At 43.4% G+C, this 21496-nt stretch overlaps 1 protein-coding gene across 1 annotated transcript in view; it reads left to right on the top strand.

Moving 5' to 3' along the window:
• Positions 1–13231, top strand: part of LOC117958063 (glutamate receptor ionotropic, NMDA 2B-like) — a 131487-nt gene extending 118256 nt beyond the window's left edge. Inside the window, exons 17-18 of the mRNA XM_034894314.1 lie at positions 407–645; positions 5481–13231. Of these exons, the coding sequence (XP_034750205.1) occupies positions 407–645; positions 5481–7781 (2540 nt within the window). The 3' untranslated portion in view covers positions 7782–13231. The remainder of the gene's footprint in view (positions 1–406; positions 646–5480) is intronic.
• The last annotated feature ends 8265 nt before the right edge of the window (positions 13232–21496 follow it).

Raw genomic sequence — 21496 nt, 5'->3', positions numbered from 1 at the left:
CCCCCCCCCCCCCTCCCCTTTCTCACTGTCTGCCCGCCATCTTCCCTCCTCCCTTCTTCTGTTGCATCATCTCTCCATCCCTCGTGTCCTCCGATACCCATCCCGTTATTACATCATGTCCCTCCTCTCTCCTTTTTATATTTAACATTCCTTCCCACTTTTTTCACACCCTTATTCTTTATTTCAATTCCCGTACGAATCATAACAACACTTCTCCGCATGTCGTCATCATGCCCCCCGTCCTCTGTCTCGTCTCCTTGTCTCTCATTCTATTCATCTCTGTATCTCCCTCCTTTCCTTGTCTCCATCCCACTCCCTTCTTGTTGTTCCTCCATCAACTCTTTGCCAATCTCTCCCTCTCCTCCGTCCTTCTTCTCTTCTGCCCCTCTTCCCCTCCTCCATCCAGGTGAGATGGAGGAGCTGGAGTCCCTGTGGCTGACGGGGATCTGCCACCACGAGAAGAACGAGGTGATGTCCAGCCAGCTGGATGTGGACAACATGGCCGGCGTCTTCTACATGCTCGGCGCCGCCATGGCTCTGTCGCTCATCACCTTCATCTGCGAGCACTGGTTCTACTGGCAGCTGCGCTTCTGCTTCATGGGCGTCTGCTCCGGCCAGCCCGGCTTCGTCTTCTCCATCAGCAGGGTGAGACAGGGCGGGGAAAGGGAAGACAGAAAACTACTCCAACTTTAAAGCCTGTATCCAAAATGTTGTTAGAATGAATGAATAAAAAATGAATGTATCCATCTGCAAGGTAAGACACTGTTGGAGACAAATGTCTGTTAGCTTTCCATGGCTTTTACTTTTTAACGAATATTCTGATTGACAGATTCAGACTGCCAGTAAGTTCTGTTCAGGACAAAGCCAGCACACGGGAGCCGATGCATTTTTACACCATGTGTCTTCAAGCATCAAATCAAGCAAAAGCCCAGTAGCATCACACTTGACTACTTGGCACACTTTCCAAATTTTGCAGTGGCAGATATGAATAAATAACAACTACCACGTTACTCTCATCCAGAATGAGTTTTAATGGCCAAGTAAGTGTAAACACATACAGAGAATTTCACTTCAACTTTTCAGTTGCTTAAATATTTAAAAAGAGATGATGCAACATAAATGAAAAGTTGCATTCATGTATTAATCGTTCAACACTCACTGTGTCTGGTATGACCAAGTGTAGCTTTCAGTGGCAAATTTCAGCTAATGTACAGTCAAACTAAGGAATTTGGCTGACTGTTTGACTCGTGTCTGCTCGTGCTACTGCTACACCGTTTTTGATCCCGTAATAGTGTTAAACCCATCTGATGGCAAAAGATAAACCCACAAGTATGAATTTAAACATCCAAACATAATTATTGCTTAAACATACAGTATATTCTTTCCTTAAATCAGTAATTAAAGGACAGTTAAAGGACATAAAGAGACTGATCTTCAAGAGTCAAAGAGGAATTCCAGCAGGATATGGAAGCCAAAGTCAACAACTACCAGCTGCACTTTCTCACCAGAATTTTCTATTAACAAAACATCCATGTCTCTAATTTACAACTTCGTCACCAACTCCTTCCTGTCTGTTAAGTGACCACCATTGCTTGTTTTTTCAGCCCTACATCATGTTTGAAATGTATCTCCTTTATTCTTCCATACTTTAGATTTGCTGAAATTGTAAATAAGCATGTAGCCAAACCATAACTGTCACCTCCAAAACTGAAATCCGGGGCTTTTTACCTTTTTATTGTTTGGATATGGTCAGGCCTTTCGGACGTCTGTGGGAGTAAATATTTACAAAACTGTTGAGCCAAAATCAATATTTCACTCAACACAAATCCGCCACACAACCGGGGAGGGTAGATTACTGGGTCCCGGGAGACCAAAGTCACCCCGAGGTATTTGATTTGCATTCCAATTGTTTTGACATGGCATCGGTGTAATTCACTGCGCCTCTGAAGGTGAACCGCTGAAGGCTACATCACGTGGCTAATTTATAGCAGCGAGCACCCACCCTCCCCCCCCCACACACACACACACACACACACACACACACATTTGATACACTGCTTTGGTGCCGGGCACAAGAAAGCAAGACTACGAAAAAAAATAAAAATCAGAACATTTTCCCCTCTCTGCTCTAATATTACGCTCCAGTGCCCAACTTTGATTATTTTGTATGCTGTTAATTTCACGTTGTTGCTGTCGCCTTGTTTGTGGCTGCGTGTGTGTGTCTGTGTCTGAAAAAACAGTTGCAAAAAATGTCAAGTTGACTTCTCATTTCCACAGACAGGCTGCTTGGTGTTGTTTTTGATTATTACATCATTATAATGTGTGCGGGGACTGGATCTGAAAGCAATTACGCTCTATGTAACATCCAGCGATTGCTCTCGTTTACAGAAATCACCTCTGTCTTTGCTGCAATGTGACAACGTAAATTAATGCCGAATGTCCACAATTACAGCCAGATGATTTCAATATGTTAAAATATTCAGGGGCAATGTTCATTGAGAGTGCTCATTTGCACATGTAGCACAGGGCACAAGCTTTGTGAACAGTTGAAATTACAGTTTACAATCTTTCCACACTCGGCCACAGCTTCACATCGTCTTCTTCTCATTTACTCGACTGTTTTCTCTCCACCCTCAGCCACCCCCCCGCACCTCCCCGCTCTGCCACTCAGACTGATTCCGCTTTTTTAATTTCACAGCATAATCCAATAGACTTTATTGTTATTGCCGCAATTAACATTTAAGCTTGGCAATGTAAAAAATGAGACATCTGTCACGGTTGGCGTGGGTCACATGGCTTCGGTCATGGCTTCATGGTTGGTTAACGTTCCCTCCCTGTGAGGGGGGCTCGGGAGGGCTCTCCCTTGGCTCCCTGCTCCTCCAGGTCCCACCTGCTACACTGAAACAAATTAATTAAATCGATTTAAAAAGCCTCTAATGACTTCAGAACTGTAAATGTATTATAGGTGTAATCACTTCTCTTTTTAGAGCCCTCACATCACAGCTAGGTTGATTAGCAGTAGGTATCATATACGTACACAACACAAAGTATTAAATTATGAGCTGCAGCATGTACAAAAGGCACTGTACAGTATATGTAATTTATACATAGGGGACAGCTAGTTATTTGTTGATTTCCGGCCTCTCTATACCAGTGTAATCACTTATAGATTTTGCTGCAATCCCTCTGTGGATTTAAAATTCTTAGGAACCCTCAGGCCACAGTTATTGCTATACACGCACAAACACACACACACACACACACACACACACACCCTGCCCAAATAATCAGCTTCTCTCGCAGCAATCTGCCAACTGTTACATTATGTGGGCATGTGGAGTAGGCAAAATCTGAACACAGCATTCACGAGATTTGATGCACTACAGTATAAACTTTTTTGTTCTCAATTGTTGATGGTGTTTATTTGTGTTTGTGTGTGTGTGTGTGTGTGTGTATGTGTGTGTGTGTCTGTGAAAGAAAAAGCTTTAAATTGCCCATATTATGCTCATTTGAGGTTCATACTTTTATTTTGAGTTTCTGCTAGAACATTATTCTATGTGTTCTAGCAGAAATTCATTATTATATAAGTTAATATTAAAAAACACCTGTCTTCACCCTCTTTCTGAAACCCACTGTTTTGGCGCCTGTCTCTTTAAGCCTACCTCCCAAAAAAACGCAGTCTGCTCTGATTGGTCAGCGTTTTTGGGTCTAAAACCTCTGGACTCTTGGCTGTCTCTGCACCACCGTTGCAGCCGGGGATCGACTGTAACAGCACCGTAGCGGCCCCCTTTACTTATATATCATATAGTTGTGACATCACAACTGTACAGAAGTCCTGACGGCTCGTTTAAAGGCACATTTTCTGAATACGGACTGTGTGCATTTCTGTGTTTTGATACTTTCACTGTATTTATATATCACCTCGACCTGCTTTATAACAAAAAGTCTCACTTTTTACAATATGGAACCTTTAAAAAACACACAAATATTAATTCTGAGCTTGCTCTCATTTACCATGATTTCGCAAAACCACACAACCTTGCCGTCAAAAGGAAGATCCTTTAAAAATGAAGGTGGATGCTTCTGGAAAAGTCGTCCCAAAGTGGGATGTTGTCTTAGCTAGTCATGGGAGGGAAGACGTGACAGATTTGGCAGCAGGTGGGGTGTAATCAAGACAATAAAAGAAGAAAAACAAAAGATGTGAAGTTATATAAACAGGCAGATGGAAAAAAGAAACACAGATGAGACAGAAAAGGACCAGATAAACATTGAAAGCTGCTTCTAAGTGGGGGGGAAAACCCTGCGTGATATTTTACTTTTGGGTTCCACTTCGAAATTTCCATCCAAATTCAATATATCTTAAATATGAGGAGTTCTTTTGTATTTATGTTAACCGCTCTTGGTTTTAGCCATTGTCAAGCTTTACATACTTGGCTGTTAACAGCCTGAAATTGAAAGAAGTAATAACTTTATCTATAAAAGCGGAATGAGAGATGAAGGCCTTTTTGGCTGAAATGCAGGCGCTGACAATGGAGCTAATTAACCAGCAGAAATGAGCGTCGAGGTAGGGGAGAGCTGTGGGTCAACAATTCATGTGGATAGTTAGTGGATAAAAAGAGGATGTTGGGAAGAGTAGTAGCTTAACAGCAGAGAAAATGTGACAGCCAGCTGACCCGTAACTTGTCCTGCCCGCTGTAGTGGCGAGCGGGTCGGAGGTCAGCTGATCATTGATCTTTAACAGTGTTAAAGAGCATCCTTATATTTCCACAGTCATCTACAGACATTCACAAAAACTGAGCAAATTCATTTTTTGGAATTGATCCGATCCTTATACCGTCCCCCATCTGTCATGCCTGGTTCGCTCTCCTTCGCACAATCGTTTTTATCTGAATATTGTATCGTACATCACTGAATGCAAATGGAGCAGTTTATCTTTGTTGTCACTTTAAGGTTAGGCCAGGTTCTCCTTGGCTTGGCGTTTTTATTCGGAGGGAATTGTGTTGCGGCGTCAAGCGCCAGAGGAACCGAGGCGTATAATAACTGCCGGAGGATATTGTTCAGCTGAATTCTAATCACATTGATTAAAGGGTATTGACAAAAGGGACCAGTTTTTTTTTTACAGCCGCTTTGCCTTTGTCGATCACCGTGCAGCTACACAGCTATCCTCTTTATATCAGTCTTCATACTGTATGCTGTCTTGCACTGTCTCACTTTATCTCAGGCAAGCTAATATACTACAGGTTACTGCATATAAATGACAAATATTTTTACATGACATATTGTGTTTATTGAGCAATGGTGACGGCATCAGCAGAAAGAGCTGTATTCACTTTATGTCATCTAGGTTCTAAAATGCGCGGTGGTCAGGGTGCAGTGCAGATGCAGTCTGTTTTTGTCACCTTAAAATACAATATGAGTGAATAATGTTACTGTAAATGTACCAAATGTCACTATTTAATGCCTTTATTTCCCCCACACAGGGCATATACAGCTGTATCCACGGTGTGCAGATTGAGGAGAAGAGCAGCTCGGCATTGAACTCCCCATCAGCCACCATGAACAACACCCATTCCAACATTATGCGTCTCCTACGCACCGCCAAGAACATGGCCTCCCTGTCGGGGGTGAACGGCTCACCCCACAGCGCTCTGGACTTCATCCGCCGGGAATCCTCTGTTTATGACATCTCTGAACACCGGCGCAGCTTGGCGGGCCACTCCGACTGCAAGCCACCTTACATCCCGGAAGACAACATGTTCAGCGACTACATCAGTGAGGTGGAGAGGACGTTTGGGAACCTCCACCTGAAGGACAGTAATCTGTACCAGGACCACTACATGCACCACCATGGCTCAACACTGGGGCTCAGCGGACCAGCGCCCAACAGGCCCCACAGTCTGGGCAGTGCTAGTTCTCTGGAGGGGGGCATGTTCGACTGTGACAGCCTTGGCGGAGGGATGGCCCCTATTTTCACCACCCAGCCATGCTCAGCATTGACCCACAGGAACATGAGCAAGTTTGACCTGCTGTCTGGACAGACTCCCCCCTCAGGCCAGAGCTTTAAAGGAGGCCTGCCGGACCTGTATGGGAAGTTCTCCTTTAAGGGAGGTGCCTCAAGTTCCACGTTTATCCCTGGGCACGGCTACTGTGGAGGGAGAGGAGATGACGATGGGAATATACGCTCGGATGTTTCGGACATTTCTACACACACAGTAACTTATGGGAACCTGGAGGGTAATGCCAAGAAGCGCAAACAATACCGCGATAGCCTGAAAAAGAGGCCGGCCTCTGCCAAGTCCAGACGGGAGCTGGACGAGATCGAGCTGGGCTACAGGAGGAAACCCTACCACATCAGCCACCACCATTACCACGGCCACCGCGCTACCTCCCCACCGCTTTTGCCCGCTGAACGGAAGAGAGGAGGAGGAGGTGGAGGAGGTAACAACGATGGGAACTCCTATCTCTTCAGAGAAAAGGAGAGCGTTAGGGATTTTTATTTGGACCAGTTTCGGCCCAAAGAGGGCGTCCCTCAGTGGGAACATGTGGACCTGACGGAGGGCCCTGGGAGTAGAGATGGAGGAGTGGCGACCTGCACCACCCTGGTTCCAGTGGATGACTTTCTTAAGGGCAAACCCAAAAAGTCAGATTCAAAGAGTGGGGGAGGATCTGGGCTGGCAGGGGGAGAGTGGGAGTGCAGGAACTGTCGGGCTAGCGGGGTAGGAGTGGGCAAGCAGATGTCCATGCATGGAGGAGGAGGTGTGGGTGTTGGGTACGGTGGTGGTATGAGCTGCGGGTCCTCTGGAGGCGGAGGAAACAGCCGCCCCAGCTCTGCAACCTGCATGCGCTGTGAGGGTTGCAAAAAGACAGGCACCCTCTACGATATCAGCGAGGACAACAACCACCTATTGGAACAGATGGGGGGAGGGAAAGGCGGAGGAGGAGGAGGCGGCATGGGCGCAGGCCCTCAGTCTCAACCTCAGGGCCAGCAGAGGAGAAAGAGTGGAGGATTGGGCAAACCACTGAGGCGGCAGCACTCGTATGACGCGTTTGTGGACCTTCAGAAAGAGGAGTCAGGTGGGATGGGAAGTCTGATGGGCCTAGGGGGGGTTGGAGGGATGGGTGGTGCGGGTATGGGAGGGATGCTGCCCCCACCCAGGAGTGTTAGCTTGAAGGAGAAAGAACGCTACATGGAGGGCTCCAGCCCCTTTGCAAACATATTTGAGCGTCACGGGGGCTCGGAGCGAGAAAGGGAAAGAGACCGGGAACCATTGTTTTACGCAGGTGAGGGCCGGAAAAGACCCGGCTCACCATTCGGCCTGTTCAGAGGCGGCGAGGGCCTCCACCGCCGCTCCATCGGAGAGAGAGACATGCAAGACCGGGACAGGTCTTTGATGGAAGGAGGAGGTGGGGGAGGGTTCTCTCTATCTAAATCTCTTTACCCCGACAGGGTAAACCAAAACCCCTTCATACCCACCTTTGGGGACGACCAGTGTCTGATGCACGGAGCCAAACAATATTACATGAAAAAGCAACAGCAGCAGCAACAAGTTGCCAAAAACAGCCGAAGTGACTTCAGGAGCCAGATGAGCACGACGTCATATCTGCCGGCGTCTGCCACGGCCGGGGTAATGTCCAACGTGACCCCCCGGTTCCCGAAAGAGCTCAGCCACGGTGGAATGAACCACCACGGCTCCATGCTGGGGGTGGGACCTCCGCGTCCCTTCAACGGAAGCAATGGCCATGTGTACGAGAAACTCTCCAGCATTGAGTCTGACGTGTGAGAACAAAACGGAAAAAGGGGGAGGGGGGAGCGGACAATGGCGAGGAAGGACTGGGGTGGGGGTGGGTGGAATAGAGGCATGTACTAGTGTTAAGAGATCAGGGATGATTTTAAAAGACACTGTCCACACACTGCAAGCCTAGCCCATATTGGGACAGCACGATTAGGTAAGAGAGGAGAGACTGGGACATAGAGAAATAAGAGTTCAAAATCTTGTTTTAGCAAAAAAAACTAATCTGGGTTAAAAAATCAGGACACTCTGAGGAGGTTTGGGATGTTAACCCCCTCTCAGAAACGGCCAAAGCGACTCTACTTTTCTGTCCACTCACAGTCAATCAACATCCCCTCCTCAACATCACACGAATGCGCTCGCCTCCCCAAGTCCATCATTTTCACCCACCAGTGACGCAGAAGTCAATGTACTCGGTGATTGTCGCCAAGAGGCGACAGCTCATCTATTAGTTTGATACTGGACGTGTGAGCCTGGTGCGATGCCACTGGCTGTCGACGCGAGAGCTCCCGCCGAGGCTCCTCTGAGGAAAAGACTGCGAGAGCGAGCGGCCCAGCTGCCCCTGTGTCACCGCAGAACAGAGACGTAGTCACGCTTACCGGGGCCGCGACGCGGGAGATGACTCGTGCTCCTCTCTCTGGAGGGAGACAGACCCGGACTGTCCCTCTCCTCTCCTCTCCGTCCCATCTCAACTCTCTCCCCCCCCAACCCTAACCCCCCTCTCCTCTCCCTTCCTCCTCCTCATCCCCCGACGCCAAATGAGCTGATCTTGTTTGCTTTGAGAAATACAATCATGAATGATAATAAGATATTCTTATAGAAAAAAACAGGGTATAAAAACAACAATAATATTGATAACATTGTGAATAACAAAGATGTTAGTGCTGATTATGAAATCACTTAAGTTTTTTTTTTATATTGGTACGATATTTCACTACTGTTTCAGTACCTGGAGTTGTATCCTGTCTGCCTCCTGGCAGCAGGACGGTTGTTCTAAGTTCCACCATCAAGCCACAAAGACTGAGTCCTTAACTTCTTCTTCTTTTCTTTATTAATGGTTTCTGTAGAATATTCTACTTCATGCTCATGCATTCATTTGCTCCTTGTAGGGAAAAAAATTGGATGTGGAAAGACATTTAGAGCTGACAGATCCTTCTTTGATGTTTCAAGACGTTACAAATTAAGTGCACACACACACACACACACACACACACACACACACACATGCAGATTTTGTCGGCCTGAACTTGTGTTACTGTGATTGACGCGTTTCGTCCGAGCGCTGAAGATGCTGAGAGGAAGGACATGCCTTAATGGTCTCCAGTGGACGTGTCCTCGGGTTTACATGCCGTCCTCACGCGACAGTCAGCCCCGGGACAGACCGGCATGCTTTTTTAGGCTCCTCGGTGACTCTCTTTCTCTCTATTGAGCCGAAACTGCAGTGAAAATTTAAAGCAAGGCTTTGAGACATTGCAGCTGATGGTTTAGATACAAGAGGAGCTGTTTTATAACTTCGTAAGAAAACAAATTCATATGTCGAATGTGGGCAATGCTTCACGAACCAGATGTATTTTTAGGATGTCACGTATAGACCAACCGCGTCTCACTTCACAACACGGCAGCCTTTAGACCACTTCTTTTATTCAGGTTACATGATAACAGTCGCCAGACACTCACCTTTCTTTTCCCGCCTGTCACCAGTATCTCGTAGAAGGCGTAACTTATTCACTCACGGGAGCAGTCTGAGAGGCGTGCACAGAAGACTTTGTTTGTACATTGTGTATGATAACTATATGCACTGCTGTTTATGTTGGCAAAAATGTGTAGGAAAAGTGATGTTGCCCCGTGACAGTAGTGATGCTGATTTAAAGCGGGAGCCGAGGACGATGTCGATTGGACAGAGGCCTCTCTGACACTGACAGGCGTCTGGGAGGCGGCCATCTTGCGAACGCTTCCGGCTTTTCACTTTAAGTGATGTAGATAGTCTTTATTTATGTATTTATTGATTTTGCTGGAGAGGCTTCATTGTGTTGCACAGGACCTTTTTACTCGGCGCAGGTTCAGACTCTTCAGTAGACATGCCTTATCATCCCATCACCATGCCCCTCCTCCCCCCCCCCCCAGAGCTACCTGATGAGGACTCATCATGTTAACTGTAAAAATGTACTATTAAAAGGTTTGATCTTCGATTAGCTGGCGGCGTCAGAAGTTCAAGGGCTGCGGGAGATTGCGAAGGAGTGCTGGCCTGAGACTGGAGCTGCTGGAGTGTGTAGAGGGGGATCTTTATCTCATTCCCTAATCTAAATGCACCAATGTAATAGGTTGGCCTGCGTGTGTGTGGAAGGAAGCAAATCACGATTAAATGATAACTGTTTTTTTTTTTCCTGATAACTATTCATCAGTTCAACAGCCTCTCCTCCTACTCCTCCCTCGCTCCGCAGACAACACCATCAAAGTGAGACTGATCGAGTTAGCCTTAAATCAAACTGATCCATCCGTCTATCCCCCTCTACCCCGCCCCGCAACCCCATGACTCTCCTAATGAATAGATTGGGATCTCTGGAATTTTTTATACACGCACATTTTTGAGGGTTCAGGTCAACCGTTATCAGCGAGGCGGTGTAACAAGGAGAACAGGAAATGACGGGGAAATAAGAAAGAGCAGAAGAAGAGAGACTTTGGAGTGGGCACCAATCAGTGTCAGCATTTGTACGTTCAATCTTTTCCTTGTAAATAATATATTTAAAACTCTTTTCACTTTGTACAGTCAACAGACAGACAGGATGTAACTTTCACTATGTTTTACAGCAATTTAAGAAATAAACAAAACAATAAAAAAAACTGATAAAAATGAAAAAAGTCATCGACAAAAAGTATGCAAAAATATACTTAAGACACAAATATTACTAATCATAAGTGATATAATTGAACCTTTTTACTTTAAGTCTCATGTTTACTTAATTATAATAGTTTACCAATCAGTATACTTATTATGTTAAGAATTATGCTTTTTTTCATATTTTCACTAAAGTGTTGGAAATCGAGGATTCTTTACTGTAGGTGTAGACGTCTGGTGATAAAAAGGGGGAAAGTTTAGTTTTAGGAGTCTTTGCTAAGTTTCCCTTGAATTGTGTTAGATTCTGTCTTTTAAGGTAAGCTCTTCATGCTTTTTGAGATCAATTCAATTATCTACACATTTATGGAATACAATATTACGTGTATACATAGATGATATTTGCATATAGAGGCAGTATATTGTGATCCTTCATTTATAAGCAGCAATCCTTGTTAAAAACTTACAAGATATTTGTGTTTTTGTTGCCCTTTTTTTTTCTTTTTTTTTTTCTCACCGGGGCTCTTTAATGGTTATTGCACACAGAATTTAGAGCCATCGTCGGCCTGGCCTATCCTCTTCCCTCTCTATGTTTGGGATAGACATCACTGTGGTAAAGGAATACACACACATGCATACACACACACACACACACACACATATGCACACACATGCACGCTGGACAGTCCCCAGTGTTGACGGCGGTGATATCGCTGAGGATTCTGAACACAATCTTGTGGGAAAACCACCCGTGAGTGTAGTTTCATCTCATTGAGAATCCATTTAAAGCTGAAATGCATTTGTGCAACCCCTTATTATTAAAAGGTGCAACATTTGTTCTGTCATCTCTCATTTTATGTAGAGTTTTGCTTCAGGGGAATCAACTGCTGTTGCTATAGTCAAGCTCACATATTGCTAAACTGTTATTACAGTAGACAGTAAGCCTGATACTGACTTATGTTTGTGCTTGCTTCTCAGTACGAAACTGGAAGTAGAATTTGTTTTGCACTTATGCAATTTTGACCCCATGCAGTCAAAATCTGCCCCCCCCCCCCCCCCCCCCCCCCCCCCCCCCCCCCCCCCACACACACACTTCCGCATGGTACTGATTCCAATAAGTCTTTATGATCTTCGCCTCAGCCCTGAGAGAACAAATTCATCTCTCTTCTGTTTTTCTCCTCAACTGCTTTCATGTCTAGAGGGTTGATTGAAAAGTGAAAAATGTATCCGTGCACGTAAACTCTGTGTAGTTTTGCATATATTTCAAACCAGCCACCACGCTCCTCCTCCCTTATTTGCAATATAAAAAAAACAGGATGACCAAACTGAAAAAAAAAAGCTCTTACTGTACGCGGTATGTGCTACTTCATCACTTCCTGTTTTTTTTCCCCCTGTGTTGGAAAGGGTTGTAGGGCCATTTTCCAGCTGCTGGTTCGGAAGTCAAGGTGCACCTGACACTGTGGTAAACATGCTACCATCAGGCCTTTACCACCTCCAGCTGCTCTGCTCTGCAGCCAGCGTGTGCAGGCCGGGCAGTGACGCAGAGCAAAGCCCGACTCGTCACAAGTCTTTATTTCCCTTACGGCCGAATCGGTCCCGGGCTCTCTGCACACGAGCATGCCACAACACATTTGTTCTAATGGGTCGCGTAGAGCAAAAACAACAACACTGTGTCACATTTTTACAACACAAGACACGGCCGTGGCAAAGTCAGCGGGGCTGAAACATCCTGAAGGTGGAGGATGTAAATATCACCTCAGCTGACGTGTTTTGTCTGTCAGGGATACTGACACGTGGGACAAAATGAGAGCATGACGTGGTCGGCTACAGGGATCGATGTACCGGTTAAACTGACTCGTGAAAATGTATTTTTTTGTATGTCTTTGAGGAAAAGGTATTTGACATCGGTATTTTTAGCATATTGAGTTGCTAATTACGTATTCACACATGCAGATAAGAAGGATTATACTGTGATATTATATGATTAAGTTGTTGTGAAGGTCAATTAGTAATTAAGCTGCTTATAATTTTCCAATTCACCCTAATTCATTGCAGAACTTGGTTACTCATATTTTAAAGTTGTATCTGTGTGTACCTGTATTAATATGCATTGATATTGCTTTATATTGATGCGACATTTTCTATTAAATTGTGTACAGTTTTGTTTAATATTGCTATTTTCCATCCTCCTCATTGGTACAGTTAAGAAAGGACGGCTTTAGCTGAATGAAAAATGACATAAGGGGTTGCTACTAAATGTATTTCACAAGGTGAACTCACATCTTCACTGAAACTACATAGCCTGATTCAATTTACTGTGGGAGACAAACATGTAACATATGAATAGTATCAATTGTATACATAATGATATACATAATATTATTCTTGGCCATTATTTTCTCTTTTTGTGGCCCCTTTCTTTGAAATAAAAAAAAAACCAAATTTTTACACCATACGAACAGAAAACGACACAAAAACAAATAATTGTACAGGTTGTGTAAATACTGAATACTGCGGTGAAACAGTTACCTTGTTTTTTTTGTATGGAAACTATCAAAGTAATCTCAATAACAAAATTAACCACGTTATGACAAAATTGCAAAAAAAATTAAACATTAAGGTACTTTTAATAAGGATAATATTGATATCTACAATTATAAGTGCTCAAATAAGACTATTCTTTCTCTTTGTACATGATGAACAAAATGAAGTGTTGAGTATTAATAATAAAAAAACTTAAGTTTCACGCATTTGGCACTGAGTCTTTTTGAGCTTTTTTTTGTGTTTACCTCTGAATGTTAACAGACACGCACACGTCTGCATCTTCTTGATTCATTTTGCTGGTGTATTTAGGTGTTTTTGCACAGCTCTCACGTTTCCCTTCCCACTGTATCGACACACACGTATGATCTAAAAGCCTTCGTTGAGTCCTCCTCCCACTTTCTTGCTTCCTTTTTTACAGATTAAGGGTCCTTTAACACCTCAAAGTCTGCACCAAGGCCCAAACCAGACTTGATGGTTTGACACATTGTGTTAGTTTTGGTTTTGGTTTAACATTGGAACTACGCGAACAAACTAAAGAACCTGACGTGACATACTTGCGTCCTGTCGTCATCACCCTCAGTATGTGGTCTGCGTCTTCCTATACTTGACATTGATTGGTTCGTAAGCGGACGTGCGTCTGACATCAGCATGTTGTCGGCGAGTAGACAATAATCTTTGGCCTCGACAAGAATGATTTAACAGATGCATATCATTGCCATTCTAATATTATTATTATTATTATTATTATAGCATTATTACCTGCTGCACCAACTATACTCATGGCTAGTATTTCCGTTGCTACCAAGTAAGACGAAAACGACGAATTTTTACTTTATGTCAGACCACATTTCAATTAAAAACGTAGTCTCCTCTGAACCTCGTGCTCATTCTCTCTGCTACGTCTCCTTGTCTCTGTTGTTTACGCGGGAATACCGGAACTTCCTGTATTTGGTCCGAACCATCCCAAAAAACTTTCACACTGGAAATGAACCAAACCATGGTTGAGTTTAATCCGGACCGAGTCTTTTGTTTTTGCAGACCAAATTTCGGCTGTTTGGGCCAAACCGTGGTCCAGGGGAGGTTTCGATACATGTGATTTTGATTCGGATCAAACTGGTAAATTCAGAAAATCCGGACCAGTAGGTGTGAAAGGGCCCTTAAATGCATGATCTTTCTGTCACACACAATGTCCCTCTCTCAGACAGGAAATCCAGGAAGAAGGGCCGAGGAGGGCCATATGGTTGACTGTATGGTGGAGTGCTTGGGTCTGGGTTTGCCCCCTCAACAACCCACACTGCTGCTGGCGCTCCACACAACCCTGCTGATGCCGTCCAGCCCCCTCAGGGTACTCTCAGGCTGCTCTCTCCTCTTTCCCCCTACACCCTCCCTGCTCATGCTGGACTGTGAAGCACCAACACTAGTCCTGCCTGACACCTGTTGTGAGTTCTCTCTCGAATCTAAAACTCTAGTGCGCAACTATTTTAAAAATAAAACGACCATTACGTTTAAGCTATTGCCAAATGAGTTGATAAATAAGCCTAATAGCTCCACAAAGCTCTCTGTATTTCTCGGTATGGCTATCTTTTCAAAACGGTGTAATCCGTCGGCACGGAGAAGCTCAAATGATGCGTTTAACGTCACCACTGAGAAAGGACAACAACAGTACTGGAGACAAATAACATTAAGAATCACCTTCTCTGACGTGTCCATCATGTTTTTTTTAATTCTACATGTCTTCCTTGATTTGACGGGATAAAGGCTACTAGCCACTGGGTGTAGTCCTGACTTAGAATTTGGCATTAGGGAGACAAAAAATACGCACTATAGCTTAAAAAAAAAGGTTGTCAAACTGAACTGGCAGCCATTTCATTCCACACTATGATGATTTTACACGTACCTATCCGAGAGAGATCAACACTGAGATGGAGTATGTTTTTTGCAATGCATAATAACTATTTTGAGGTCAGATTGGAAAATCGGGTTGATGGAAGTCAATGAAGAGAACCCCCCCCTGTCACAGCATTTATCTTGCAGCAGCAGTCACCGACGCTGTTCAGTCGCCGATAGGGTCAGATTGTGCTTGTACTGAGCAGGTGCCTTGTGTAAATGTATTGAAAAGAATGAATAATAAGAGGAGGATACAAGCAAAACAGCCAGAAATAATCAAAGCATGTGCATTTAGCTCAGCTACTCGTGTCTGGATATAAATAAGCTCTTTTTCAGCATTATGCATTTAAAACGTTTCATTTATTCTGTATAAAAAACAGTTTCTAGCCAAGTTTGAATGATGACGCTTCATAAAGTTGGAAAGACATGCAATATGGAGGTGTGATTAGATGTTTTGACCTCTTACATTATTTAAAACACCTCACCTCTCGAAAACTGCATTTTTTTTTTATTGTTGAACGGAGCTGGGCTGTAAAGTCTGTACATTTTATATTTTTACATTTTAACAAGTAGATCTTATCCACAGTACTTAAAGATGCAATAAGATTTTTACTGCCCCATACAACAAAATGACCACGGTATAGAGTGTTTACAGGTGTTGATAGGCTTGTTAATCAATGACTGAACGATGACTTTGCCAGGTACTGGGACTGGTACTCCCTACCTCTCCCATTCTCAGAGGATGGGCGTCCTGGGTGAGTAAACCTGCTCCACAAACGCAATTCGTGCTCAAGCAGTGTTATTTTACACCGTCCGTGAGACATCATCACTTTACTCAAACAGTTTATGTCTGTGTCAAAGCTTTTAGTTCAGCCACACACCTGATCGCATTGCCAGATGAGGAGTAAGGTGTGGCTACTATACACATACATTCTGGGATATTCTGGGTGCATTTTTTAAACCAGTCACAGTTGTGGGGAGCATTGAGCTCTGGAAGCAGTGACGGTGGCTCTGCAAAATAACCTGCGTGTATAGCCTACCCAGCAATCCCACCAATTGGTCCCAAAACGTCCCTGTTATAGATAAATTCCATAAACACATTTTTTGTAAGTCTTTACTATCATTACAATCATCACAAGCAGTCTATGATCGTTAGCATCTTATATGCTACTTGTGGTAAAGTGACGCATGCGCAACTCACAGCTTCACTCGTAGTATAGTGAATCATGCGCGACTCAAATCTGCCCTCTCCTCACATTGGGCAGGGACAGTAACGTCAGATAGGTCGGACCTCCATGTTAAAAGCTTTAATGTGTTACTTTTTGATATTAATGAACGTCTGTTACATTCAAGCCAATGCCAAATGAGTTGATACAAAGCTAATTCAGCTTCACAAAACTCTCTCTCTGTAGTTCTCAGCACGGCTGTGTTAAGAAAGCAAAACTGGATTGAAGATAATTACCTCTTCTATCTTTGTGTCCTCCTTGGCTACTAGCAACTGCGTGGAGGAGGGGTGGGGGTGGCGCGTGATTACGGAAGGCTTGTCATTTTGTCAATACTTAGAATTCTTCTTGGGGGCAACAGTAACTACGCACTATAGCATTAACTATATATCTTTAAACATTACAGTAATGGCTGAAAATGACAACAGAAATAAACAAGTTTGCCAGTTTCCCACATCTCCGCAATTCACATCAACTGCCGGTTGTCTACCTACATGTGATTTTGGTGTTTGGTAGCCAAACGTCTCGGTGTGTCAGTCACGGTGGGTTGGTCTATAACCAACTAACTTAGAATCCACTCTGTATGCTAAATATCTGACCTATGCCCAGCTCTTATACCTTCACTCAGCAGCCCGCCTGTCCCCCACCCAGCTATGATGACACCCACCTCCTCATCCATCATCCCTGGAACCCCACCCCCCGCCCCCCGACTCCTAGCTCACATTAATTTTTCAGTCACACTGGTGAGCAAGACTTATTAAATTATTGATGGAGGGAGTGAGGTGTGAGGGTAAAAAGAATGACGCCGGCAAGCTACTTCAGGCAGCCAACACGAGCTGCACTGCGTACACACATGTGACATGCCTCACTCCCCGTATCATTTACCAAACACACCCTCTCAATTTGGCGGTCTATTTAAGCTGCACAATTTCTATCTCTGCCTTGTCAATGCAGCTACTGCCCTGCATCAGCATCGCTGCCCGCTGTTAGTCCACCACCAACCCGGCGTCAGCTTGCAGGCTCCGAAGAAGGGGAAACTACTTTATCATCACTCTCCAGTATCTCATGTAAACCCATAATGTGGGGAGTGATGAGGTCAGAGTCTGGCCACCAAACACAATGTTCTGCTGTTATAATAAACATTTCAAACGTGAGTTGTCTGATCTAAATATTTTTAAGATAGAGATTCAAGTGTGAAGTTGCAAATCGCCTTTAATGTGAAATATGCGCTACAGTGTGGTACTTTTGCTACTGTCAAGGATTAGCTGAATGAAACTGGTTTGGAGAGAGGGACAGTCTGACCGCCCGACGCGTGTGCATCTGAAGGCCGAAACAGTCAACCGTTCCAATCAGTCAGTCAGTCACGTTGCTGTGCCCTGTCACTCCTTCCTTTTCTCCTATCTTTCACCTAATACTCTCTTACACAAAGACGGCTTTCCTTCCTCCTAACCTTTTTCAACCCTACATCCCATCCCACCTCTCCCCCCCCGTATCTCACCTCTCTCTCCATTGCGCCCTTATTTTGTGCGTCAGCTTGAATTATTAGGACGGAGGGAATGGTGGTGGGAGGGGCAATGGGTAATAAAAGAAAGAGGGGCCAGTGAGTTATAGAGGAGAGTTCACTGTATTATGGAGAATGAGAGGGGGAGCAGAATGGAGGGAGAAGAGGGGTAAAAAGGACAGATGATCATGACAGAGGATCTACAGCACTTCCATAAGTCCAATAAAGCAAGCTTCCACTTCAGTGAGACAATTCACTCTATCCTTGAAACTTGTGACCTTAAAAGACTCATTGGTGTGCAGAATATTGCTATATTTGTGTGTGTGTGTGTGTGTGTGTGTGTGTCTGTCTGTCTCTCTGTGTGTCTGTCGCACCAGTATCAGCTCTCCCTCCTACCTTTTTTCTACCCTCTTCTCTTTCTACTCTTTATGAAGTACCTGTATTTAACAATTAACAGTTACCTAGCAACAGGATATGTTATGTCAAAAAAAAAACTGAGGGGAAATGTATCTGAGGCAGCGATGAAATGTAGAGTAGATTACTCACAGTAATATTGTTAGTTAGATACCAATAATGCTATTATTAGTATGCTAATAATAATAATTTGACTTAGATTCCCACATTTGACATAATGTAAGGCATATGTGACACATGGGGATGACACTCAGCTACGCACACACTTGTGTAATTCAATGTGCTAATCTGTTTTAATAATTCATCAAATTTGACTTGTAATGTATAATCAAATAAAGTATATAAATTGTGTAGGCATTGAACATCAGCCACTCATTTCACACACCAGCATCCATGATGTGTGCAGTGTTAGGAGACTGCATTTGTTCATCAAACACACGATTGTGGCTCATGGGGACGGAAGCGTTTGTCACGATGCCGTATTCGAAGAGCAACCGAGTAAATACTGGAAATTGGCAAGAGTTGAAGTTGGCACAGGTTTTTTTCTGACCTCTAAATGTCATATTTTGCACTGGCAGACGGCCATTACATCAAATGGTTACACACAGAGGCATAGTTCTGCCAGAGTGCAACGGAACAAGGACCCATCACTCACATTTTTTCTAAGTGAGGAATTAGAGTATTTTTAACAATAAAATCAAATGGAATAGTCCAAGTTGTCATGTTGACGTACGAGGTGAATAGATTCAGACATTCCATTTTAAAAGTTGCAAGTTGCTGTCTTTGAGCGGCACTATCATTTTTTCTCAGCCTGTAACTGGCTGCTAACTAGTAAAGATGAAAAGGCGGAGAAACATCCTTTCATTTTATGGTTCTGTTAACTAATGTATGTAATCTTTCCACCTTGGGAACAGGGGTTGCATGACCTTCAAAACCTGCCACCACTTAACTGTGTGTGACATAGGTGCATCCCAATACTTAAAGACAGGGTTGGTAACTATGTTGTACACTGTTTTATATACTGTTGGAAATAGTCTTTAGATCCCAACAGCAATAAAAACACATGCGACATCACTTTCAGCACCTTTAAATAAACAGCACTGCACCCCTGGTTACACAGGACTGAACTTTAATTCATTTGTGAATTTCAGTTTGATTTGTGTTTGTCTGAAGTTTGCAAGTTCAGGATTAGAACTGGGTTGCAATAAGGACAATGCCTACTTTTTAAGTATAGAAATAGTTTGTGATTTCGGTAAAACACACTCATTCACTTTCTTGCCTAGAGTTAAATGAAAATATTAATATCACTCTTATGTCTTTACACTGAATATGAAGCTACTTTTAGCTTAGCTTAGCTTATTTTAGCACAAAGACAGCATGACAATTTACGGGGGTTATGTGCTAGACTATTTCTAAAGTGAGACAGGTTGTAAACTGGTTGGCGGGCAATCAGTGTAGACTCCAGGAAGTATCTCGTCCCAGCTAAGATATAGCCTAGCACATAACTCTACGTAAAAACAACTACATATTGTCATTTTGCATGTATTAATTAGTGAGCTTAAGAGGTGCTGGTAGGCAATTTTGTTGTCCTACAAAAGAGCCAGGCTAGCTTTTTCAACCTGTTTTTAGTCTTTGTGCTAAGCTAAAATTAATTTTGCCAAGCTTCATTTGTAGAGTAGCCTACAGACACAAGAGTGATTTCAATCTTGTCATCTAACTTGGCAAAAAAGCGAATTTCTCCTTCAACTTATTTTCTGACCACTGGTAGTAGGCTTGTATCTTCTAAGCACACAGGAAATTATTCATTTATTCACATCATTTCAAATGACCACACAGCATTGTACGCATGTATTCCTCCTTTGGTACTTAACCACACTTTTCTGCATTAAAGCAGTCATGTTGTTGTTAAAGTTGTCAAATTATCAATAACACATACCGTGAAACAATGACTTCCTGATATTCAACACAGTTTAGCACAAATTGTTACTGTTCTCAAGCACAGAATGATTCAGTGTTAACAAAGCACATGTGTGCCGACACAAAGATGAATAATCAAGATGAGACGAATGGATTTTGAGAGAGAGAGAGAGAGAGATAAAAAGAGGGACAGATGGAGTGATAGGACATCAACAAGTGAGAGACAGAAGGTGAAAAGAAAGTGCCAGGGAGAATGGGTTAAGGAGGAGAGGCCAGGGAAATGGTTACCTCGGCAACAGCAGCCAGCATTTTCTCTCTTTCTTTATCAACCCCTTCTTGCACAAATACATACACATGTGGTCCCTCCCTCCTTTATCTCAGAGTTAAAGTTTCGCAGGCATACATTAACTTGAAGCTGTACCTGGAACAGATTTCTTCAAAGGACGGTGTGTTTGTCTGAAGCTGTGGCAGCACAGGATGTACTGGGAAATGAATGGTGTTGTACAACGATGTTCAACCAATTTATTGAGTTTTGATCATATCAAATCACATAATAGTATGTCAGTATTAACATTTCTGGTCTACCATATGCAGTATGTGGTAGTAGTAGCCCAAAAACGGTTAGGTTCCTTATATAATCATTAGTGGTACTATTAGTGTTCATGTTACACACTGTTAACCTGCATTTTAATAGTGCTCATGTTTTGTTCCTATAAAGATATAAAGATCCACACAGATGTTTTTATGCATCTATAAAATAATACATTATTGCTGAACAGTGGCTCTTTAAATGAACAGTAAGACTGCAGAGATCCAGTTTCTAAGGTCACCGTTGCATCACAAGGGGTGTGTGAAAGCTTGTGACTGTGAGTGACGAGCATGTGGAGGTGTGTGAAGTGCATTTTCTTTTCTTTGTGATCAGACACAGGTCCTCTGTGGATTCTTCCATATGAAGGGCTTATTACATGGGTAGAATCCGGTCTTAAATGTCTCCTTTGAAAAACAACCCGAAGCACAATGTAGAGTTTGTGACAATACGATACATATAATAATAATTATTATTATTATTGAATACATCCAATAATCTAAACTTGCCAGTTCAGTCTACCCCAAAAACCTGTTATCATTTCCTTCACATAAATAACAACATCTGAATCATATATATATATATATATATATATATATATTATAATGTTATTCAGACTTTTTATGTGACGTGCAATCATGTTGCATCTCCAGCATACCTGTGTAAATGTATGTGACATCTGTGTGATGCAATTCAGGATCGTACTGCATGCACATTTTTGTCTCTTTACATGTCATGCATGCCTCCCCCATGTGAGTGAAACATAGATCACCGGACAGGAGAGGACGGACCCCCAAGGAA

The sequence above is a fragment of the Etheostoma cragini genome, chromosome 15 (assembly GCF_013103735.1).
Source record: "Etheostoma cragini isolate CJK2018 chromosome 15, CSU_Ecrag_1.0, whole genome shotgun sequence".
NCBI classification, from domain to species: Eukaryota; Metazoa; Chordata; class Actinopteri; order Perciformes; family Percidae; genus Etheostoma; species Etheostoma cragini.
The sequence above is the reverse complement of the archived record's forward strand: the minus strand, read 5'-3'. Positions and strand labels throughout refer to the sequence as shown.